Here is a 25,551-nt window from a genome sequence, read left to right on the forward strand (position 1 = left end):
AATAATTTTCTTCACGAATCTAAACAACTCACAAGATACACAATAAGAATCAATTTTTTCCTTATGAATAAGTGATACAAATCTTGATATATAAAATGTGCGATTCAACTATGGAAAATACTTTACAATAGCGGTCCAGATTCACCGCAACTTATTGCCCCTTAATCATATATCTTAATTATGAAAAATTAGTATGATCTGACACATGTACTGAATTTGGACGATTTTATTGGCTTGTTTGCCTGTATAGTTTGGGATGATGGGGTTGGGTGGAGTAAAGTGCATAAATAGTATAATATTTTTTATTTAATTTAAAGAATAATCAAAATTTATTAAATTTTTAACTTAAGATAAACAAATTCGAAGTTGAAAATTGCGGTTCTAAAGTTTCCAAATTCAGACCTATTGGTATGAAGTTGGGTTCTGCCAAAACCTAACTTTATACTCAAGGTTTAACGTTAGATTTTGGCAGATGCAACTTCAGAACCAGAGGTATATTTTAACATTAACTTTTAAAACTCCATACCTTCGTGTATGAAGTTATAGGCTTTTGATAGAGTCCAACAATATATCCGAAGGTAGAGCTGGGGATATATCGGGTATAACCGATAGTCCGAACCGATAAAATATTATTGGGTTATCGATATCGGATTATTGGCTAAATAGTTCGATAACAGTTTAATATTATTTGACTATTGGGTTATTGGTTCGGGTTTCAGTTTGCCCAATTTTATTAACAGTTTAACCGATAACTCAGTAAGCTTTAAAAAATATAATTTTACCCACTAAGTATATAAAGCCACCTTATGGCTTCATTCTCTCATTTTCTCAATTCTCTCGACATTTACTCTTCATCTTCAGACCTTAATCCTTAGAGTAAGTTTTAAACTTTTCTGAATTTCTCATCTTAATCTCCCGTTAATATTCTTAGTTTAAACTTTAAAGAATTAATTGTTCAAATTTTTATTTTTTCTATTTGTCTCTTTTGTTGCACTGATTCTTTATTATTTACAAGATTATGATTTTATTATTTTTCTGTGAGTTATGCCCGCCCGCAGTGAGATGGTTAGTAAGATTAGATTTTTTAATGTCTTATTCCTTACTCCTACTAACTTATAACTTTGAAAATTGAGATCATTCATTGGGATTTTCAAATGCAAAGAAAGTTTTCTTTTCTTAAGTTGAAATTTAATCCCTCTTTCTTAAGAGCAAAAAATCAGTTTCTTTCTCTTAGTAGTATGATCACGATTTCTATAATAAAAAAAATAAAATTTTTGGATATTTTTTTATTCTTATCAGGTAACTCGATAACCGAACAGATAAGGATCGATAACCGATTAATCGATACCCAATAACCGATATCTTATCGGTTTGATTATCGATTTAATATATTTATAAACCAATAACTGATATGCCGAACCGATAATATTCACAATCGAAGCGAACCGATCGATGTCCACCCCTACCCGAAGGTTTGAAGAAGGAAAAAAATGCAATGGGAGATTCAATCTCAATCTTGTCAAAACTTGCTGAATTTTAAAAGAATATTTTTAAAAAATTAAACATATTTTAGATAGAAGTGATATAAGCGGCTATCTGATTTCATTTTTGTGTTGCTCCGAAACTTCTCCTCTTCGACCTGAGAGATTTTTTGCGAAATTTCTTGAAGTCTTATAAAAGAATCCATGGCTGCACTCAAAGCTTTTTTTTGCCGACTTCTAAGTTCCTCTCCGTCTTCCGAGCGAGTAAGCAAGAAGAATATATTGACCGTTCAGACATTTTTCCTTCTTTCATCACCATTGAAAGCGCTTTGTCCCGCCTATCAAAAAGGCCCCCACCCATCTCTCTGACTTCGGAGAGCCGCTAAATAATGAGGTTCGGCATCTGCTTGAGCAGGAAGAAGAAAGGTTTGATCCGCTCGGTTTAGATAATTTTCATGGGCCAATAAGACGGTGTCTAGGATGGCAGACAACTATCTTTCCGTAGGGATTATCATTTTCAGTACTCCGAGGGTGGGGGAGGGGAAGAACAGGCCACTTCCATCGTCGCTGTCCGATGTAAGTTGGTCATTATTTGTACTTGTATAGAATAAAATATTTGTACTTTTTATAGAATAAATATATGAATATCACTTGTCACTTTCGATATTTGCACACTAGTTTAAAGTAGGAGTTGGTCAATTATGCTCCAAGTGTCGTCTTGGATTTTTTGTCCTTTTCTTCGCCAAGTGTCATCTTAGATTGTCATTGCTTTTTTCGTACAACTAAATTCAGTGGTAATTAACTAAACCGCATAAAGATATTTTTGGTTTAAGAATTTCCAGTAAAATCCTAAGATATTGTTTTTTTATTGTCTTTCTTTTACTTTTCATAAACTCAGCGAATAAATAGTTGTTATGGAAAGAAAGGGAAGATTTTTTTAACATAGAATAGCCTACAATAGCCGATAAGCCAACTTTACATGTTACGGACGACACAGAGAAAGTCAGTGAGTTAGATAAAAAGAAAAAATAATTCGGACAAATAAAAAGTGATATAACCTCAGACCAATAAATCGAATATTGATTAATACGATTTTTGCCAAAGAAAAAAAGGAATATGTTTCTTTTTTTATTTCTGTAGATAAACTATATATGTGACTCAGCTCTAATGAAATACTAGTAAAGAAACTAGTCGCAGTAAGAATTTTAGTTGACTGTAAGACAAAATTTAGACTCAAGATAAAAATAAGGTAAAATATGATCATAATGATGCTTAGCTCAAACCAAATCTAGATCACTTACAATCATGATACTATTAGTGAAACTTTTATCTTTTTCTCTAAATGCGCACGATGAGTCCATAAAGATCTGTTATTTCGCAGATACCAAAATATATAAAATTTAGATGTACAGATAATTGATAATCAGATGTTCTGAAACATTTTATGGGATACGCAATTAATTTGCAAGACGAATTACCTGGAGGAGAGCAACACGAAAAGTGCAAGATTATTTTCTATAATAAATAAAATTTAAGCTACTACTGTATTGCATGAATAATTTATCACGTCAGATCCAATAAATTCAAAGTACAGATTAGATAGGACATTCTATATCATGAAAAATAATTGTATGTGGTATTTGAAATAGAAGGGCATCCGTGTGAAAATAAGCACCTGTACTTGGCAACATATAGTCCACTCCATTTCACTCTCGTGCTTTCCCTGGGCCCGATCCTGCAAATTGTAAAATTCTCCCAAAGTTGGACCTAATCTACCGAAGAAGGTTATTTACCTTATTTTTTAGGTTACGTATAACACTTATTATAGATAGTTACTTGAAATTCAATGCCTATATTAAGCATCTGCAAAATCAGATACAGGTAGATGGGACAAATACTAGTGCATCCAAAACAATATTTAACTCGGTGAGACATCAGCTACAGCATTGAAGCTGCAGAAAGCAAATACCTTCTTTTGATTGTTCAATCAACAGTACCTGGAATATTCCAATACATTGTTTGCTGTACAAGAACCCCCCTCGAAAAGGGGAAAGGCAAAAAAGAAAAAGGACTCTACCTGCTTCAGTACCAGGCTTACTCTTATCTATCTTCTATGGAACATCATAAATATACAAGTTTGGTGCCATTAATGTCTTGATGAAGGATCAGCTGTACATTGAATAACTGGAAGCCAACCTCCAAAAGCAAATGAATCATTAGTTCGTGGCTCATGTTAAGTCTAATCAGGCAATACATCTTTGGACAAGCCCCTATATGCCGAGAAATGATATTGGTGACAGAGGGTCAACATATTCTCATTGAGAAGTGCTTCATCATTGGAACACTAGACTCAAAGAGCATGTGGAGGAAATCAGGTTGATCAATCTGACAATAGATAATGAAGTAACGCCAAGATGCCACTGCATTTCCTAGTTTCTCCTCTTAGGAAATCCTTATTGTGCAAAACAGCTTCCTTCAAACGTGCCAAGATATAGCAGATTTACACAGAAAACCTAGTAAGACTGAAACTTTGAAGTTCTCCATTAATATGTCCAAAAATACATATCATGTTCCACCCGTGCGACTTGACAAGGGAGGGCAAGGATTGAGATCTACTGAATAAATCAATTTCACATGATCCCTCAAAAGTTGCTGGGACACCCGATTGGCCAAGGCTGATTGCGCATTGCAAAGTTCTCCTGTGGCAGGCCTCCCAAACTGTTTTCCCGGAGCATCATCCTCAAAGGATGCCAATTCTTGGAAAGCACGAGATCCTAATGGCGTCGCTCGTAAAGCATCAGGATCCCAGTAAGAAGGGCCGTTCATATAGGGACTACTTGGAACTGTTCTGGCCTCTTGCAAGTAAACTGACTGATTAATGTGACGAAATGGGATAGCACCATTACCTCCAGAGATTGGTGTTGATGAGCCAGATGTGTTGAGAGGGCTTGATATAGGTGAGGGAGACATCCTCCCGTTTAGGTTTTGAGGTGACCTTGGATGTAAAAGAGGGCTACCAATTGGGGAGACAGGGCAAGATATGTTTTTCGGAATGTGGATGTCCCTGGACAATAAAGAACAAGACAGTGGTCAAAATGTATGAATACCTATTGTCATGAAGCTTTTTACTCCAAGCATATCAAGATGAGAAAATTACAAATTTAATGGGAACCCCTCTCCGCTTAAGAAATTTCTCAACAATGTAGAGGGCATTTGAAAGGTTAAGTAATCAAGAGAAGCAAAGACCTGCAGTGAAAATTAGATCTTGATGCTCTAGATGAGTGGATTGCAAGCTTTTCTGATTCCAACGTAGGATAATTTCTTGCAGATCCAATGCCCTAGAACAAATTCGCAAAGAACACAGCAGTGAGCATCAATCAACGGGCATAGAATCCCAAAAAAAAAAAAAAAAAAAAAAGCCAGATCAACCTATTATGTTCTGGTCATCAATATGTTAAAAGATTAGTTCTGTAAATTGAAAAGTTCGCTTGGAATTACAATTTGCACACATTCACACATCGAGAATTTGTTGTACGTCTTTAACAGGGTTTCTTTTATTCCTAAAACTATTCTAATCTGGGACCAAAAATTATCACCTGACTTCTGAGAATAAGCCAAAATGAACTGAATGTCGTAAGTTGCCACAGAGCAGCATGCAGGAGTAAACAATCCTAAACCTTTTTGATCAGTAAGATAGAAATTATATTCACAAAAGATGGCGCTGTGAACTGTATGAGCAAACAATCCTAAACCTTGGCAATACCAATGTTCAAGTTACACCAACTACCTTTCCAGAAGAAGCAATCTTATTTTAAGAATCTATGTAACTTCCATGCAACTGTCCAAATTACTCTATATCTTCCATGCAACTGTCTCAATTACTCTTACTGTAATATGCTCAAGTACCATCTTGGTACCTTGTTATTAATAAAATAAAATTACCTTATCTAAAAGTAAAAACAAAAACTCTTACTGTATGACTATAGGATAGACTACTAGATGAATTCCATACACTGATATGCATATGAATCGGAATCCAGGATGGACTAATGAGAATATGTTGGCAGAACTCAATGATGAAAGCTTGACGACTGAAAATACGTAACCAATCAGTTTATTTTGCTCAATTGTTTATGGGTTAAGAACAAAAGAAGAAATCCATAAAAGCATTTTACAAAAGTATAATGAGGAGCAAGAATTCCTGTTTCGTAACAGAAGTCTCCCAAATGTCTTAATAGAAGCAAAATGATCAAAATAAACAGATAATGTACCAGAGGTTTTACCCCATTTGCAGCTGCACAAGGAGGATTGAAAGATGCAGGAAATATATTTGGCTTTTCCAGAGGGGCAGCATCTTTAACAAAAGGATGCTCCAATAGCTCAGCAGCAGTAGGACGACTTCGTGGCTCACGCTGTAAACACTTCCTCACAAAATCTTTTCCCTCGTCTGAAAGGTGTTCCGGGATTGCTGGGAGTTCTTTACTGTTCCCAATCTTAAACATGGCAGCAACCTTTGGTCCATATGACATCAAACACCACATATACAGGTCAAGGGAATGAACTGCTATTGTAAAACATGCTAGTCCAAATTATATGAAAGCAAAAAGTCCCATCTTCCAACAATGTTCAGAAAAAGAAAAAAGTAAAAAGATGCTCTAATTAAGCTTCTCTAAGCCAAAATTACTTACTCCTTCATACTGGCTCCAAGGAGGCTTTGATGTAGCCATTTCTAAGACAGTGCATCCAAGACTCCATATATCAACAGCAAGGTTGCAGCCACTGGAGTTCTTTATTACCTGAGACAATGGTAAAGAGATGGTTTCACAAGTCAGTGTATAAGTATTAGCAATGGAGGTGCACACAAAACATTTAAATGCCTAAAGCATATTCCAACCTCAGGGGCCATCCAGTAAGGACTTCCTTTGAATGATAATGGACAGGAATGCCCTGTGATCTGCGAATTTGTAATTGAGCAGTTAATGACACAGCTCCAGTTCAAAAAAAATAAAATATTCCAGTTCAGAAATGGTACGGAGCTCCATCTGAAAATGCAGCCTTGATGTTGAAGATATACAATTCCAGGTGGGGGACAATTGCACCCAATGCAATTCTTAAGGATCAAATCCTACTTTTGTCTTTCAAAAAATAAGGAATTAAGTTTTAATGCCATGAAGCTAAAAACTAAAACAGTTTTTCTATCCATCCGACAGTGCTAGTCTCAAGTTAGAAGATAAAATGTCACCGGCTATTTCCGCTTAATTACAATCTTCAACAGCATTGGCATCATCTTACTAAATAATGCAGTTAGAAGCCTATGATTAAACTTACATGCTTCGCCATTCCAAAGTCTGCCAACTTTATGCGCCCATTTGGATCAACAAGAATATTTGCCCCTTTAATATCTCTGCAAAAGTGAAGCTGCTATCAGGTAATCAGCGTACACAGGTCAAGGCTGCTGAAAGGGTGATCTCACAAAAATAATCCAACCGAAGAAATTGGGTTACCTATGCACAGTGCTTTTAGCATGTAAATATGCAAGCCCCGATAGAATTTGCTGAGTGTAACTACGGATTGCTGTTTCTCCAAATGGACCATATTCTTGTAAAAGCTTATAAATGGACCCACCAGAGACATATTCCAAGTAGATATAAAGTTTATCAGGAACCTGATTGAGGAAAACAATTCAGACGAAGAGCAAGCTAAAAAGATTATTGGAATTTATGACAGAAACACATACAAAACTTGCATGAAAAGCCCACTAGTTCTGCCAAAGTACTCATTAATCTCATGACTAAGCTTTGAAGTAAGCTGTTACAGATATAGAATAACAAACCAATACTCTAGAATAATTTGAAGTCAGTTAACATAACTAACGGTGCTGGCCCAATGACATGTCCTTCACCAGAAAATTCAAATATAAAGCTAATAGTGTTGGCACTATGACATGTCCCTCATCAGAAATTAAAATAAAAAGCTCTATTGAAACATTTAGAAAATCAATTGACCATTGAAAACTGACCATCTCTGACCCATAATACTGGACAATATTTGGATGTCTTAATCGGCTCAACAACGCAACCTCCTGCAAAATACTTGATATGAGAGGATGCTTAAACATGAACAGATAAGGAATACAAATCTCCAGGGAGTCCAAGGAAATAAGACCTAGCAGGCTGCTACCTATATAATAAACCTACCTGTGCCAACTGTTTTGCACTTTCCTTTGACTTTGAGTCATCCGTAAATAGGGTCACCTCCTTCATTGCACACATTTCTCCACTATCACTGTAAACAGACACATGGCTAATCATTAATTTTTTTTTCTTTTTTGGAATAAGATGGCCAAGCATTAAACTAAAGCATCAGCAATCAATCTTAAAGAATTTGACATGTCAATGACAAAGTGATATGTAAAGATAGGATTCCTTGTTCACTTGAAAAGGCCACATGCATTGAAATTGGAAATAAAAGAAATTCAAATGCAGACTATGAATATACCTATTAAAACCAACATAAACGTGTCCAAATGTGCCTCTACCAAGCAACTTCCCCTTTTTCCAGCGAGATCCAAGGCTAGAAAGATTATCTGCTCTGCCAGGGCTTCGCGGCACTGAGGGAGATGTTGCAACTGAATTGGAATGAGAAAAGGGTGAAGTGTTGGAAATTGTTATAGGAGGACGGGGCAAAGGATGACTTTCTAATTTTGCATCATCAGGCCAACTAGTCTGCAATTCAGATGCTCCACCTCCAGCCCTAGGATGAATTGGTGTGACAGCGCCACTGTGAATTCTTGAGCTAGGTCCAGGACTTGTCATCCTGGGACTAGGAATTGGAGAGTACTCTGGGCTTCCTCTACTAGGCTGCCAAAACAGTTGCGCTGCCATATCTCCTCCCATGGAATTATGTCCAGAATTCTGACCAGACCCTGGGCTTGAACAATGGCCAGATCCAAGTAAAGGAAGATCCGGATAAGTCTTTCCTGCCCACAAAGTAGAACTAGTAACTTGCTCGCAGCCAGCAGCTCTCATTGGACTTCTAGAAGGACTTGATATAGAACTAACAGGAGCACTGAAGAGGCCACCATGAGAAGGGATCTGTATACTGGGCAAGTGGCTATTAAGTGGTCGTCTCTTAGGAGATCGAGAGGAGACACGTCTACTGGGAGAAAGATTAACTGGTTCAGTTGCGTCTTTTGTGCGTATTTGTCCAACAGCAGACGGATCCTTAACAGGCAAACTTTGAAACCAAAAAATAAGAAGAAACTATGTCAACCAGGGTGCTGTAGTTAAAGAAAACAGCAAACTACAAAGTTAAAGCAATAATTGTTTCAAATAAGGAACAAAATTAACTAAAACTCATTTGTGAATACATTTCATTTAAGTGACATTCAGCATTTGTTTACCTGGAAGGGCTACCCATGGTAGCTCGGTTGCCAGTTTCAAAATCAGATGCTAGTTGACTACGCTGACGTGAATCACTCAGATCATCACTCTCAATAGAGCACTCACTTGAAACTGATGCAAAAACAAGCTCTCCATCGGCATCTGCAGGGTCCAGTCTGTGCCTGATGCATGCAGGTTTTGAGAGAGGCAGAAACAGGGATGGCTTTGAGCCCTTCTCTGTTCTGGGTCTTGCTGATTGACTGAGTCCAGAGTCTGTCCGGACTACGCTTGCTGGTGGCAGACCTGGAAGTGGAAGTGGCTGGGCTAGAGCACTTTCAGCAAAGCTTTGACATCTCAAGACATGCTTGGAAGGTGATGACGACCTTGACTGTGCTTGGGACCGAGAACCCTTCTCAAAAGCAATGTCACTGCTATGTCTTCGAGATCCTCCTGATTTACTTGGAGACTTAGCTTCACTTGGACTTTTAAACTTGCGATGCAATGTATCAATAAAACTTTCTTTGCTCACTTTCTTCTTTGCTTCCTTTGAAGATGACTTTCCCCACCATGAAGGCATATTTCCTGGTGCTAAAAGATTTACGAAACCAATAAACAACCCATTAAAACAGATTCTTTCGACAAGACAGACTTGCTATATGACAACACATACGCGAAGCAGAAAAAAGACTAATACGACCTCAGTGAGAACTTGAGAGATAGTTTAAACGATCTGTCGCTATATGTATGTTATCATCTCTCATGTTTGTCAATTAAAGATGCTGGAGATCAATATTTCATCAACAATATCCCGAAGCAGACTCATAAAAAGTTCAGAAACCGAAGGAGCAGTTATAAATGATAGAATCAGTCAATTAAAGCAGTCACCTTTGTAATACAACCATGAAAAGCCAATTAAGCCACTTCATTCAGTTCATTGACATAAGATAACATGGAATATCAAGTAGTGCCAAGTCATTAAGACTCTGGATTAGCATAGCTAAAACGAGACAACTGTGGCTTGTCTCACCTCCCTATTGTTTGGGCTAGATGATTGTCTCGTCGCAATTTAATGTCCAAAAGATCTCAAATTGTAACACTATAACTGTGCACCTTATCTGTGCATTAATTTTTCCCAGGAAACTTTGCACCTTTATTCTGTCATGGTGTCACCAAGACCGTCCTAACAATCTTTTCTCCATTTATGAAAGTACCTTCCAGAAAATCTCTGCGACGCACAAATAGACAGTTTACTTAAAATAGAGCCCAGTTTCGTACAATAACTTCCTTCCACCACCAATCTCGCAAATGAGGAATAAAAAATTTACTTTTTTTCCCCGCAGAAACCCAAAAGGTACTCGTACATCTTCGGAGAAAAAAAATTCAAAAATGAGACCCTTCGACCTGCTTCTACTCCATTTTCTGTTTTTCCACTTTAAAGATTTACGTCGCAACATCTTTTTCCTAATAACGATGGTGCCTGAACCAACGTGTGCGCACCTGGACTATTCCACTCGGTACCTGCTACCTTCCACCTACACATGTACCTGGTGACTCCGTCCACCAAGGCTTTGGTAGATGGGAAGAAATCACGTAGTGCTTTTTGTGTCAGCTGGGTTCGAACACTGATTCCGAGGTTTGCACCTACTTCATTGACCATTAGGCCACACCCTTGAGTGCCTACAGTCGCCAGACTTAAGAACTTTCAACTCACCAACAAAAGCAAATTCATGAGAAAAACATGAGTTGGACCTTCCTTACCCAATATGGTAGCCCCGCGGCCCCCTCTTGGACCTTATACACGCTTTGATGCACTCAAGTATTTCCAATATAATTTTCAACATCTGTATTTCAACACTGAGAAATGTCCAGATTTTGAGCAGGGAGGGTCATGTTTTCTCGATATTCTGGGTAGAGTACTCTTTCCTCTTTTTTTTGCTTCCTTTTCTTTGTGTCTTCAGAAATGCCACCAAAAGATTTACCTTTCTTATAACAACAATATCTAACCAACTTGAGCACACCTCGACTAACCTCCTACCAACATATGTACCAGGTAGCTCTACCCACACTACTTTGACAAATGGGAGAATTCACCTAGTGCAATCTCTACTGAAATAGGAATCTTTATAGTTAAGGTTATCATTCTAACTCTTCCACCACTATAGACCCCCCCAACCCGGGCGACCAAAATTATTTAATATTTTCAATCTCCTTTCCCATCTTTTTCACTTTCTCCATTTCCTTTACATGCAACAAACGTGAAGTGATCCTCTACTAATCTCTAATTAATTCGTTTCAGAGTTTAATATTGGATACTAAATCCTAAAAACACAGCATTTCCGCGCAGATCTAGAACACTACAAAAAAGAGCAGGTAACTGAACTAGAGAATAAAACATTTAAAAAAACAGAAATTGCACCAAAATTGAAGCAATAACAGCAAAACTCACCTTTTAACTGTTTAGTCGTAGCATCGCGAGCATAAAACCAGCTCCCTTCAGATTTGGCCTATGAATCAACTCAGGATTAGCTCAAAGGAAACCCTAGAAATATGACTCTCTCTGTCCCGCTCTGAGATTTTACTGAGACAGAGAGAGATAGGAAGTTACTGAAGAAGTTGAGTTGGAGAAAGCTTAGAAGAGATCGCGTAAGAATGGTGAAGGAGAGAATGGGAGTGTGGAAGCTAAGTATCAAGATAGGGGAGTTACTCCACTCACAGTTGGTTGTCTCAATGGTGAAATAATTACAGTATTCTTTCACTTTGATTTTTTATGACCAATTTTACTAAAAATGAAGTATTAACTCTTTAACACTTACTTTAATACTCCATAGTATAACGTACCACCCTCAAATATTATGGCGTAAGGGATTCCTCATATTTAATTAGATTTTTTAGGTTCAAATCATGAGAATGAAGATTATTTTCTCGTTTAAGTAGTCTTACGTGGCACGAATCTGAACTAGTCGACTTAGACGTCGGCTAAGAAATAAAAAAACAAAAATATATTACATAAATACTTAGTTGTATTTGATGTTTATAAAAAAAATTCTATTAAAAATATATTTTATATTCATTAATTCAATATAGAAATTGAGTAAGAAAGAAAACTGTTCATAAAGGAAAAATGCCTTTAGTATCTAGTAATTTATCAATTCTTATAAGCCTATATCATTTAGGACGAATCATGGATGTGAAATATATACTCATAAATTTTATTTTAGGTCCACACAACCAATCAAAGTTGTGTGAGACCTTATTTTCTAATAGCCATATGGCAGTGGGTCTCATTAGCCAATTTCCTTGCCCCGTTCTTTATCCTCTTTCTAAATAAATAAATAAATCCTCCTCTCATTTTTTTTTTGCCAATACCAATAACCAAACTTCACTTAAAAACTCATAGGTTCATCTTGAATAGAAATAAATAAAATATAAAAAAATGAATCTGATCTTCTTGTTTTTATGCCAAACTAGGATCAATTGGTACTATTTCAGATTTTCTCATTCACATCTTATATATTTAGTTCCTCCGAGAACCCGTTTAAACTTTTTTTAATACTATCACTCTTACTTTGGCTCTACCAAACTCTTACTGATTTTTTAATATTTTGTTACACAAATATAAATAGAGAGAGAAAGAGATAAAATAAAAATCACTAATATTTTGGGATAAAAGTTTAGGATACCAAAAATAAAATTAATTTAATGATTTATATATAATCTGCTGATTTTTGCTTGTTGCGAATTAAAAAAGAAGAGTTCTCTCAACTATAGAACAAAATTTATATAGGTCAGTTGGATTAGGACTTGTTGACACTTATACTTGATACAAAAAAGAAAGTTAAAAAAGAGGAATATGAAGAAGTGTGACGGTGGAGCGAGGAGAGGAAGAGGAGAAAGAGCAAGTGAAAGTGTTAACTTGTGTGTCCCACAATGGACACTTGTCACACATAGAGACCCTCGCACAACAACCACTTCTTGAGTTTCACACGAAATAATTTTTCTCCTTTTAACTGGTTTGAAGAGAAAATGTTCTTATACTTACCGTTTATTAGTCTGGGTGGATTTAATTGTCATAAGATTTACACAAATTTTAGTTGATAACTCACACACACACAATATCGGAGCCAAAAATAGCAAATTCAGAAAAATTCATTGCATATTACTCCCTTAGTTCATTTTTACTTGTACACTATGAATTTTACATATCTCTTAAGAAATAACAAATAAAGTACATAATTTATCATAATACTCGTATTAATTGATGCATATTTTTAATGGATTTGAGAAAATAATTTGAAATGAGTAATTAATACTATGAGTATAATAGGAAAAAAGAAATTGTCTTCTATTAATATGCTAAAAGTGATAAGTAAAAGTGAAAATCTATTTTTAGAATACGAGACAAATAAAAGTGAACGGAGAGAGTAATTACGTATGCTTAAAATGGAATGCTAAGATTAGAGACCGGAGAGAACAAAAAAGAAAAGAGGCTTGTACTAAGCTAGCGTTTGGCCATAGATTTCCAAATTTATTTTGAAAAATTTATTTTGGTGAAGTTTGGCTTGAAGATGAAAATGTGTTTGGACATACATTTTCAAAACATATTTCCCAAATTTATTTTGGAAAAATATGTGTATTATTAGGGATTTGGCCCAAAAATTTGGAATTTTGCCAAAATATAAATAAAATTTATGGCCAAACATGTATTTGCCAAATAAAACTTATATTTATTTTGATAAAATCTAGGGCCAAACGGGTCTTAAATGAAAGGGAGCGGGTAATTAATGTGAAGGAAACGGAAATTAATTTTATAGTTTATGAAATGACGAAAGTTGATTCGTGTGAATGCTCTTTTTTGTTGTTTTCTTAAATTTCTATATCCGCAAGTTGCTTTATTAAGGCCGGTAGGCTCATGTTGTCATGTTCTATAGAATCTACGCCTGCCGCGTCCGTAGGACAAATGATCTAACAGTCTGAAATTTTTTAATTTTTCTTTTTTGCTTTTTCAGGAATTTATATTTATAGCTGTGTTGTGAATTATGATTAATAAATCTTTGATATTGACATGGACAACAAAGAGCACCTTAGTTCTTGAAATGACAGGTAATTTTGGAACTGTGTACCGGATAAAATCGGGGGTAAAGTTTTCCCTGATTCCCCGATGAGGAAACAAAAGGGAAGCACGGCTCGACGCGACTATAAGCAAGGCCGAAGGACCCTTCGTATCGGAACCCGGAAGGAGTGAACGATGTATCAAGGACCGAGCACGGCAAAATAACGAACCCAGACCAAGTAAAGTTTCTAGTAAAGCTGTGCATAATTTGGTAAATACCGAATTACCGTACCGAAACCGAAAATGTTGGTATTCGGTATTCGATATTTTGGTATTCGGTATGGTATTTGGTTTAAGTTTCAAAAAAAAATTGGTATTAGGTATGATATTTGATATTTTAAAATAAAATACCGTAATACTAATACCGTACCGAAATATATATTATATTACACAATACACATTTTATTAATTATAACATAAATATAAGAAATCTAAACTTTTACTTTCCTTTATTCTCTAAGTTCATCAATTAACTCTAAGCAGGTAACAAGATATTTCTCTAAGTTTTCTCTCTCTTGGTTGGTATTTGCTAGTTTTGGACAAAACTTTTATCAACAAACGATTTTAGTTTTGTATTTTTGAGTACTTTAATTAAGAATATTACTGTCTATGACTCTATGCACTAGTTAGTATTCAAACCGAATAAACCGAAATTACCAAACCGAATAAACCAAAATCGAAAGGAGAAAAACCGAACCATACCGAATTTAATTAGGTACGGTATTGATATAGCATTTTACAAAACCGAATACCGAAAATACCGAACCGAAATATATAAATACATTACTGCACCGACCGACGAACACCCCTAGTTTCTAGACCATGGGAAATGCGGGGAACGGTTATGCATGGCAAGTAGGGAGCCGTAATATTTGCCCTCAACCGGATATTACGGTACAAATCCCGCTCGATATCAACTGCGGATCGACATTTACCGGAAAAAGAAGATTTTTACCTTATTTAGACATGTACTAGGACTAAAATTCTCCTACTATATAAAGGAAAAAATTTCTTTTATTTAGACACATTGTTGGCACGGAAATCAAAGCAATAAAAATTTATTTTTATCTTCTAGCTATTATTCAAAGTCTTCTCTAGCTATTCTCTTATTTATTCGCAACCGAGCTTGTATCGACGGTCTGATCGAGGACGAATTTCATTGTTCAACCTAAGATCAGGCTTGATCATCACACTGCAATTGGTTTGATCTTTTATTTTAACTTTAACTTAATTATTTGCTATTCTTAGATCATTCGTATTGAATTAAATCGCATATCTTTTAAATCGCGTAGAAATTTAATTGTTACTCATTTTTTTGGGTAAATAGTTTGGCGCCCACCGTGGGGCTAAGGATAATAGTGATGCTTTGATATGAATCTCCATAACACACCCTATTTTACGTTTGTTCTTTGAAGTTTTGATTCCAAGTTAGCCTAAGGATGTCAAATTCTCAGTCTGCTCACTTGAACGTTAACGCTGAGTCAGGCCATCATGATGAGAATAAAAACGTGATGCCTAGTAATGATGTCCCCCATGTCGATCCCAATGGTGTCCCAGCCGCCGACCCGGTCGATGTTAACTCGCAGGTGGCCATCAATATCAATCTACCGACTAATCCCGAAAACAACATTCGCGGGGGACCCAGGCTAGCGGCTCGAGAGGCGCCCGAAGGTGAAGGTGATGGAATGAGTCTGCGGTTGATTTTTGAAATGTTGCAGGCTTAGCAAGCGGCGATAGCGCAGTTACAGAACCATACCCCTAACAGGGTCGAGCCCTAGTGACGAGCGCAAAACCGGAGTATAAACTTGGGCTCGTTAGTCAAAGATAGTATAGTATTGAATCGTCTCTACAGGGATTGGTTTCAATAATGTTCTATTAATTCTTTAGCTTAACACTATCCAGGATAATCAACCTTTTGATTTATGTTATTATTGACTACAAATAAACTATGATTATCAGCTGTAAGAAACTGATGATACTCGAATGATTAGTAAAAATAAAGGGATATCAATGAGAGAAGGAAGGGTGATGACAAGATATGTGATCAACTATTGTTCCGGGTAACTCTATGCTAGATTCACTCTTAACTTCTATTGATTCTTTCGATTTCAACAGATGATTAAGCTACTTCAAAGATTTCAATTCTTCTTCCGAATGAATTTGATTCCCTTAGGTAACCCAATAACAGGCCCTATGAATGTATGCACAAAATTAGTGAATGAACGATCTTTCGGAGAACACCTCTCGATTATTCTCATGGACTGGGTAAATAAATAACTACTTAAGCTCTTTAGATTACTTCGAAAAGACGTAAAATCAACCCAATCAAGATGACATAAAACCAATAGCAATAAACTTCTCTTTCGATTAAAGCAAGACTACAATAAGCCTTGCAATTCAATTAAGAATTCATTCATTAAAGTAGGGCAATTAACATAGAGTAAAACCCAAAACAATGATTTATTCACAACATCCATCAACAACCCTAAGGAGACTTACTCCATAACGAAGAAAGTATTCAAAACAAGAGTACTAGAAGAATAAGAAGACATTACAATTCCCAAATTTCACCCAAACTCTAGTATTGAGTGAGTTTGATCAAGTATATCGATTTCCCGTTGCTTCCGTCTTTTTCCCCCTCAAAAATCCCTTCCCAAAATCAAGATACCCTCTTTTTAGACGAGCTGGGCTTCATATAGGTCAAGGAAAGTCGCCTCCAAAATTACGAATTTAGCCCTGCAGAATTTTTCCTCGGAGAGACGTGCGCGGCCACGCACCTGGGCAGGTGACCGCGCATCTGGACGCGCACATTTGAAAGCTTTCGTCTGACTTGCGCGGCCCAGTGCACGGCCGCGCACCAGGGCCATTTTTTGCTCTCATTTTATTTCTTCTTTTTAAATGCGCGAACCTCCATTGATCCTCGAATGAGCTCCCAATGTACTCCATAATCTTTTACTTGGCCTCAACACTCCATATTAGCTCAAAACGATTTTGAACCCCATTGTAGCCCAAAATTTCTCATGTAAAAACATAAATCAATTAGTCAGAGCAATTTACTACCATTTAGCACTCAAACATTAGTAAAGTGCAACAAATTAAAATGCAAATAGTGGCTAAAACACATAGTTATAGCCTACCATCAACACCCCACACTTGAACCATTGCTCGTCCTCGAGTAATTAAACCACACTTTACATAAATGCAACCTCACTATGCGACTTCCCTCACTCCTTACAGCAAGAATATTTAATATAGATTAAGCACAATAGTGTAACATCTTCACCTCAAGAATTTACTCACAAACACCAGGTATTATTCATAACTTACTCACTTACTCCAACATAGAGATCAAGACTTACCTTTCCTTCGTGAAATAAGTGCCCTCACACACAAAAAAGAGTAGTTCCTTATACAATAAAATTCAAGAACACTTAGGAACTCCAGATAGAAAGAATTCACTCACTCTCAGAAACGATATTCATGTGCCACAAAAGATGCACCATAGGCTTTCCAGTAGTGTACTACTCTACTAATTGAGCTCATTCAGTCAAAGATCAAGTAGGACTTCTACTGGTTGTAATATAGGCTGCGGGATGGGTAGGATACATTTAGATATAAGAGTGAATACACCTCCCTAATCACTTTAATACAAACACTTTACCAGTTGAACCCCACACTTATGTCACACCCTACTCCACCTTTATACTGACATGCATTAACTCCACCTATTTAAGCATATTTACATCAAGAGTCACCACTATTTCTCAACTATACAACTCTTTATTTTTTTATTTTATCTTTTTTTTTTCAGTTCAGGTGACTCTTTCTTTTTCAAAACATTGCACCTTTCTCTTTGTTTCAATAGTTCCACTCAAAAGCCAACCCAACTACCCCACACTTTAACTTTTACACAGTTTGTCACAATTTTACGTTCTCAAAGGAGGTGAAAGGTTCAAATAGATGATCAATTCAAACAAAAGGGTAAGGCTTATAATGTGGTTACCAATAAAATAGGATTACATGCTCAAAGTGGTTACTAGGATACATAACAATTAGGTGGTAAAAATGTATCACTGGCTCAACAAAGAAATACCTATATCACTTCCAAAACTGAACAAGACTCCTATTTCGCTTTGCAGACACACGGGGAAAGTTCTAAATATCAAATGCAGTGTACAGAATCATAAAAAAAAAAACTCACACACACATGGCACATACTCACTCAGGATAGGACTATCAAGACACTCTAGTCGAAGCAATTAAGCAAAGTTAAGCAACAAACAATTTAAGGCACTTATACAAGTGTCAAAAACCTGAGCCTAAGCGTCACGCTAAAGCACTCACTATTCTCAAGGTGTAACAAAGAAACCTTATTTTCATTCCAACTCATAGCACAAGGATTCCCATTGCTAAAAAAAACTAAACTAACTACACCCGATTCAAATGAAACCCTTGAAAAAGAACCGCGGCACAAAGAAAAATCAAGGGGGAATTACTACACTAACTACACAAGAAAATCTTTTTGCATTTTTTTTTCTTCCGACTTTAATCCCTCAAGAAACCCGTCGAATGATATCCATCGTCGGGAAAAGTCAAAAATGTTTGTTTTTTTTTGTTTTTTTTCTTTCAAACTAACAGTACTCAACTTACCAAAGAAATTAAAACTAATATACATTACTACATACATACATACAACATATCCACCACCCCACACTTTAAATGGTGGCATGTCCTCAGGTCACACAAAGAAAAATGTAAGGCAAAGAAACTTCCCTGATAGAGTCAGTCTATGTTGGAGACATTGCCGGGGTCCAGATGGCAAGCTCGGTCAAGCGCACGCAACCATGCCATGATCTTTCGCTCAGACTTGGCATTTTGGGTAGACATGGCATCCACTCGAGGTCCCAAGTCTGTGACAGAAGTACGCATCCCCGCCATTTCCTGCTCTAATGCTCTCATTCTTGTGTCCCATCGGACGATTGAGGTTCCCTCAACAACCTGCTCATGTGGTGGTGAAGCAGTCACATCCTCGTCTTGCACTTCGTTACTCTCTTCTGGTGCATCAGACTCATCACTGTTTGCCTCAACAAGCCCAACAGGGTCCTTCCCAATTATTACTTTATCAGCCCGGAACTTTTGTTCTCTTTTCACTTTCTCATCCAAGTCTCTGTATTCAGGTATACGTACCTGACGGCACAACCTCGTGATTAAGGATTCGGAAGAAGAACCCATACCTTTGCACAGGACAACGAATGAACATTTCACCATGAATAACCTTAGCCACATCAAAATCGTGGCCATTGAGAAAATACCAGATCAGAGCAGTCCGGGGACCATTCACCTCAATGGTATTGGAGGATGGCAGCAGGCGGCTATTTATGATGTGGAGCCAACACTTCCCTTCAAAGGTCAGCGATGCCGAATGAAACTTCTGCCCTGGTGTAAGACACACTACCTCCTTGTTGGGCACACAAATTGTTCTGAAGAACAATTGCCACGTGGGTGGTTCCCTGCTATATGTGTCATAGTAGTCTTCTGCATCAGGATTTTTCCCAAACCATGGCAAACGGTAGGCCCTCCGAATGGCCTCTACAGACGTATCCACACTCTTCTTTCGAACCGTGCAGACATGGTTAACATGTTCCGGGAAGTTTGCATAAAACTCCCAAACAACCATCAAATTTGCTTCGTCTGGTTCTTCAAAAAATATCCCTAGCCCTCGCCGGAACAATTCACGATACATGTTTGGGCAGTCACTTTGGAGGGACCCCATATCAATTCCCCTCTCCGGGATGGGTTTCTTTGGTGACTTTTTACCGAAGCGTTCCTGGGCGGCACTGGATACAAACATGGCATTATCAAACGGGCGAACATTTGCAGAAATTTGCGGCCGGGATGAGCCAGCTTGACCACTGGAGGAGGCACTTATGGCTCTTCGTTTCTTGGATGGTGTCATACCTGAAACAAACACCAACATCAGCTAAAAGCACGATATGTGACCTAAGAGTGGCTACTCAGACTTCACCAGCATACTTGGTCACTAAATTAGATTCTCAAATTCATAGGAGCATTTAAACAAACACCTGATGTGCCTAGTTCACCCAAACTCCCAAACGACAAATCTTTAGCCCAAATTTGGAAAAAACTCCACCAATGACACACTCAACCCATCATGGTAAAATTTAACTAGTACCCTAACACAAAACATGTATAACTCAACAGAGAGAAAAAACAAACAAAAGAAATTAACAGAATCTCTACAAGTCAAGGAGAAGAAAAGAAATTAAGAGGGAAAAGCATGGCACTTACCTGAAGGGAGCTTGAGGGGATTTGGGTTGGGAAGAGGAAGGAAGAATACACTTCAATTAAGTATGGGTCTATGTAGAGAAGAAAGGGGTAGAGAAGAGAAGAGAGAAGGGGGGAGGGTTAGGTTGGGGGAAATTTGAGATTGGGGGGTTTGTAGAATGGGGGTCGGAATGGGGGTTTGTAGAATAGGAGATATGTTTGTGGAAAGTGGGGAGAACAGAAAAAATAAAAAAAATTACTTACCTGTGCGCGACCGCGCACATTTGGCAGTGGGGTCTTGAAAGTGCGCCTCCATATGCGCGGTCAGTGCGCGGCCGCGCACATTTTTTTTATTTTTAAAATATCTACTACATCATAATACGCATTAACTGCTATCTATTTGATGCTGTGCACAAATGTGAAGTAAAAGAAAAGAAAATTCTAACTAGCAGAAAGGCCAGAGGTAGTTCTGAGTTATAGTCGTCAGCTTGACTCATCCGGGCATCCTCAGTTGATTTTGATGCTCGAGGATTGCTGTGCAAATCCTCCAGAAAGATACGGCTTCAGTCTGTGCCCATTTACTTTGAATCTTTCTGTTCCATCTTGGTTTTGGATCTCAATTGCCCCGTATGACGATACATGCTTCACCACATACAGTTCTGTCCATCTAGACTTGAATTTTCCAGGAAATAATCTGAGTCTATTGTTGTATAGTAAGACTTTTTCCCCTTTATGAAACTCCTTTGGCTTAATGAGACGATCATGCTATTTTTAGTCTTTTCCTTGAAGATCTGCGTACTTTCATACGCGTCCAGTCTGAACTCTTCCAATTCATTCATCTGCTCCAACCTGTGATCACCTGCAAGACTAAAATCAAGACTAAGCATCTTAATTGCCAAATAAGCCTTATGTTCTATATCAACAGGTAAGTGACACGATTTTCCATACATTAATTTGAATGGTGAAGTCCCTATGGTCATTTTGAACGCAGTTCTATACGCCCATAGTGCTTCATCCAATTTGACAGACCAGTCTTTTCGGGAAGCATTAACCGTCTTTTCAAGAATTCATTTTAGTTCCCGATTAGCCACTTCAACTTGCCCACTAGTTTGGGTATGGTACGGGGTTCCTGTTTTGTGTGTGACCCCACACTTAGACAGCAGTGCAGCAAACTGCTTATTCATAAAGTGTGACCCATTGTCACTGATGATCACTCGAGGTGTCCCAAAGCGGGTAAAAATATTTTTCCTAAGAAATTCACACACCACCCGAGCATCATTGGTCCTAGTAGGTATTGCTTCAACCCATTTAGAGACGTAGTCAATGACTACTAGAATATACTTATAAGAGTGCAACGTTGGGAACAAACCCATGAAGTCGATGCCCCAAACGTCAAAAATTTCACATACCATAATGGAGTTGAGCAACATTTCATCCTTCTTGCAAATGTTACCTGCTCTCTGACACTTGTTACATGAAGCTACATACGCCTGTGCATCTTTGTACAGAGTAGGCCAAAAAAATGCGGCTTCCATGACCTTTGATGCAGTGTGATTTCCACCATAGTGACCTCCAGGTGCTCCATCATGGCAATGAGATAGAATGCTTGCCATTTATCCTTCAGGCACACATTGTCTAATCATACCATCTGCACACAGTTTAAACAAGAACGGTTCATCCTAAAAATAACTTTTTACCTCACCTTGAAGCTTTCTTCTTTGATCACGAGTGAGGTCATGGGGTAACCATCCACTAGCCAAAACGTTGGCTATATCTGGATACTATGGTGGTCTTTCAGAAACCACTGCCATGAAAAAAATCTGCTCATCAGAGAACTCTTCCCTTATTTTGACTGTTTCAACTGGAGGCTTCTCAAGCCGAGATAGATGATCTGCGACTTGATTTTTCATGCCCTTCCTGTCTTTTATTTCCAAATCAAACTCTTGGAGAAGCAACACCCACCGCATCAGACGCAGCTTGGATTCTTTCTTACTCAACAAGTATTTCAATGCTGAGTGATCAGTGTGTACAATTACCTTGCTTCCCACCAAGTATGATCTAAACTTGTCAAAAGCAAAGACCACAACAAAAAACTCCTTCTCAGTAGTGGCATAATTTACTTGAGCATCATTCAATGTCCTGTTTGCATAGTAGATGAGTCTGAACATTTTATCTCTTCGTTGCCCCAGAACCGCTCCCACAGCCACATCACTCGCATCATACATTATCTCAAAGGGCTGCCTCCAATCAGGTGTCACCATAATAGGAGCACTCACAAGTTTTTCCTTTATCAACTCAAATGCTCTTAGGCACTCCACATTGAAAATAAACTTGGCATCCTTTGCTAGCAATTGTGTCAATGGCTTGGTAATGTTGGAAAGGTTTTTTATAAACCTCCTATAGAACCCAACGTGTCCCAAGAAGCTTCTTATGCTCTTCACCGAAGTCGGGGGAGGGAGCCTAGCAATAATATCCACCTTAGCTTTGTCAACCTCAATTCCATGTGCAGTTACCTTGTGGCCCAGGATAATTCCCTCCTTTACCATGGAGCGACACTTCTCCCAGTTAAGAACTAAGTGAGTAGCTTCACAACGTTCAAGCACGAGCTTTAAATTCATCAAACAATCCTCAAAGTCATCACCAAAAAGGGTGAAATCATCCATGAACACCTCAAGACACTTCCCGTTTAAGTCGGAGAATATAGACATCATGCACCTCTGAAAAGTGGCAGGTGCATTACATAGCCCAAACGACATCCTCCCGTAAGCAAAAATACCCGACGAGCAAGTGAAGGTGGTCTTCTCAACATCTTCTGGGGCAATTGGTATCTGATTGTAGCCTGAATACCTATCCAGGAAGCAGTAACATCCGTGTCCAGCCACATTCTCGAGCATTTGATCAATAAAAGGGAGTGAAAAGTGGTCTTTCCTTGTTTTCTCATTCAGCCTTCTATAATCAATGCACATTCTCCATCATGTGACTGTTCTCATGAGGATCAATTCATTATCTTTATTTTTCACCACTGTCATGCCCCCCATTTTGGGTACAACCTGCAGTGGACTTGTCCACTGGCTGTTAGAGATGGGAAAAATTACTCCTGCATCTAGTAATTTGATGATCTCTTTGTGCACTACCTCCTCCAAATATTTGTTAAGCTTGCGTTGAGGTTGCACCACTGGCTTGCTATTTTCTTCCAGCAGGATTTTGTGCATGCATATGGCTGGATTGATTCCTTGAATATCAGCTATGCTCCAATCGATGGCCTTCTTGTACTTTGACAGCAGCTCCACCAGGTTTTTCTCCTGTGTACCTGTCAAATCAGAAGAAATAATCACAGGAAAGTTGTTAGTTTCAAGAAAAGCATATTTCAAGTGAGTGGGGAGGACTTTCAATTCCACATTGGGCTTAGAAGCCTCCTCTTTTATGTCCTCCTCATCAACCACTTGCTCATCCGTTTCAAGAGCTTCAGCCTCTTTCTTTACTTCAGGATCTTCATCATCCACTGTGCTAGACTGGGTAATACACCTCTTTAGAGTATCCCTCACAAGCTTATCAGAATTGTACTTCTCAGCCAGCTCCCCAATGATATCTAGCTTGAAACACGAGTAGGCAGATACCTCATCACTGGGGTATATCATCATTCTCTTCATCTGGAATACTACTTTCTCATTCCCCACTCTAAGAATAAGCTTCCCCTCATAAAGATCAGGGATGGCTCTACCTATACACAGAAATGGTCTCCCCAGAATTAAAGGTACCTCTTTGTTCACCTCCATATCCACCACAATAAAATCGACGGGGAACACAAACTTGTCCACCCGCACTAGAATATCTTCAATGATTCCCTCAGGTAGAATGGTGGTTTGGTCGGCCAGTTATAGGGACACTGGTATTGATTGATCACTCCATGTTCACCTTCCAGTTTCTTGAATACAGACAGAGGCATTAGATTTATAGATGCACCTGAATCACAGAGAGCCTTGTCAAACTTTTCACTCCCCAACGAGCATGGTATGGTGAAGCTTCCTAGGTCCCCACACTTCTGAGGAATTTATTTTTGCAATATAGCACTGCAGTGGGCATTCAGCTTGACCACTGTTGTCTCCTCCAATTTTCTCTTGCTAGACAGGATCTCCTTCAAGAACTTTGCATAAGCGGGTATCTGAGTGAGTACTTCTGTGAACGGTATGTTCACATAAAGTTGTTTGAGCATCTTCAAGAATCGCCCAAAACACTTGTCAAGTTTCTCCCGCTTCATCTTTTGAGGGAAAGGTAGAGCTGGCATGTGTCTGCTTTCTTCAATTTCTTGTTGCACCCCGCTATTCTGACTCTTTTGCTCTTCATTCTTTTCCTCTGATGGTGTCTCAGTCTGCTTGTGGACCACTTTCGATTTAGCCTTCACTATTGGATTAGTCAATTCTTTTCCGTTTCTCAGAGATACTGCTTTGATTGTTTCCTTCGGGTTCTTTTCAGTGTCGGATGGAAGAGTCCCAGGAGCCCTCTCAGACAACAAATTTGCAATTTATCCCATTTGCCTTTCTAAGTTCCGGATAGTTGTACCCTGAGTCTCGAATTTTTCATCTGTTTTGTTGATAAATGCCTTCATGGGATCTTCTATATTTGGCTGATTTTGCTGTGGTGGCTGGTATTACTGCCTCTGCTGGTTCTGAAAACCTGGTGGTCCCTGACCATGTGGTATGGGATTATTTTGCTGCCATGAATTCAAGGTCCCATTTGGCGAACTCCATGAAAAACCTGGATATTTTTGACCCATAGCATTAAAATTGTTCCCACCTTGGTAGTTCCCTCTATTAAAATTTTCCACAGCGTTGACCTCCTCAACTGTAGCGTGACACTCATGTGAAGGGTGTCCCATCCCATAGATATCACAACCCACCTGTGGTTGAGTTTGCACCTGAGCCAAAGGCAATTGCTTGATGTTTTTAGCCATTGCTGCAATTTGGGCATGCATTGCTACAGTCGATTCTAATTGGTGCACCCCTGCAGATGTTTTTCGATACCCTTGGTCTGTGGACCATTGATCGGCATCTTCGGATAGTTCATTCAAGAGAGTAACAATATCTTCCGGAGTTTTCTTCATCAGAGGGTCTGCAACTGCACTATTTAGCAATCTCCTTGATGACAGGTTTAAACTGTCCCAAAAGTCCTGAAGTTTCATCCATTGCTCCATTCCGTTATGAGGGCATCTCCGCAGCAGCTCCTTAAATCTTTCCCATGCTTCGAATACTGTTTCCCATTCGCCTTGGCTGAAATTATGAATCTCCTTTCTCAT

The 25,551-nt window shown here is 38.2% G+C and overlaps 2 protein-coding genes across 3 annotated transcripts; both read right to left on the bottom strand.

Annotated features, from left to right (window-relative positions):
* Positions 1-3,415: 3,415 nt before the first annotated feature.
* Positions 3,416-11,614, bottom strand: LOC104118376 (mitogen-activated protein kinase kinase kinase YODA-like). 2 transcript variants are annotated; one of them, XM_009629608.4, is made up of 12 exons: positions 11,310-11,614; positions 8,884-9,451; positions 7,980-8,717; positions 7,679-7,766; positions 7,501-7,563; positions 6,986-7,146; positions 6,810-6,885; positions 6,376-6,435; positions 6,170-6,277; positions 5,753-5,992; positions 4,728-4,819; positions 3,416-4,545 (listed from the first exon to the last, which is right to left on the bottom strand). In XM_009629608.4, exons 2-12 carry the CDS (start codon positions 9,438-9,440, stop codon positions 4,047-4,049), a joined length of 2,682 nt encoding a protein of 893 aa, XP_009627903.1. In that variant the 5' UTR covers positions 9,441-9,451; positions 11,310-11,614; the 3' UTR covers positions 3,416-4,046. The 2 variants fall into 2 exon arrangements, with proteins under 2 accessions (XP_009627903.1, XP_009627909.1); XM_009629614.4 differs by having other exon boundaries at positions 5,765-5,992; positions 11,310-11,613.
* Positions 11,615-24,309: 12,695 nt separating this feature from the next.
* LOC138892721 (uncharacterized) lies at positions 24,310-25,551 on the bottom strand. The gene is made up of 2 exons (XM_070176457.1): positions 24,911-25,551; positions 24,310-24,757 (listed from the first exon to the last, which is right to left on the bottom strand). The coding sequence occupies exons 1-2, from the start codon at positions 25,549-25,551 to the stop codon at positions 24,310-24,312; spliced, it is 1,089 nt and encodes a 362-aa protein (XP_070032558.1).

The sequence above is a fragment of the Nicotiana tomentosiformis genome, chromosome 5 (genome assembly GCF_000390325.3).
Source record: "Nicotiana tomentosiformis chromosome 5, ASM39032v3, whole genome shotgun sequence".
Lineage (NCBI taxonomy): Eukaryota > Viridiplantae > Streptophyta > Magnoliopsida > Solanales > Solanaceae > Nicotiana > Nicotiana tomentosiformis.

Bases quoted from the DNA above. Each gene is read 5' to 3' on its own strand.
- LOC138892721 (XM_070176457.1), bottom strand. From the start codon at position 25,551: ATGAGAAAGGAGATTCATAATTTCAGCCAAGGCGAATGGGAAACAGTA. The intron at 24,758-24,910 runs GTAATACCAGCC...GTTGTCTGAGAG, and splicing joins TTTCAGAACCAGCAGAGGCA to GGCTCCTGGGACTCTTCCAT.
- LOC104118376 (XM_009629608.4), bottom strand. From the start codon at position 9,440: ATGCCTTCATGGTGGGGAAAGTCATCTTCAAAGGAAGCAAAGAAGAAA. The intron at 7,147-7,500 runs GTCAGTTTTCAA...TTCCTCAATCAG, and splicing joins AGTATTATGGGTCAGAGATG to GTTCCTGATAAACTTTATAT. The intron at 6,278-6,375 runs GTTGGAATATGC...CCATTGTCTCAG, and splicing joins CTTACTGGATGGCCCCTGAG to GTAATAAAGAACTCCAGTGG.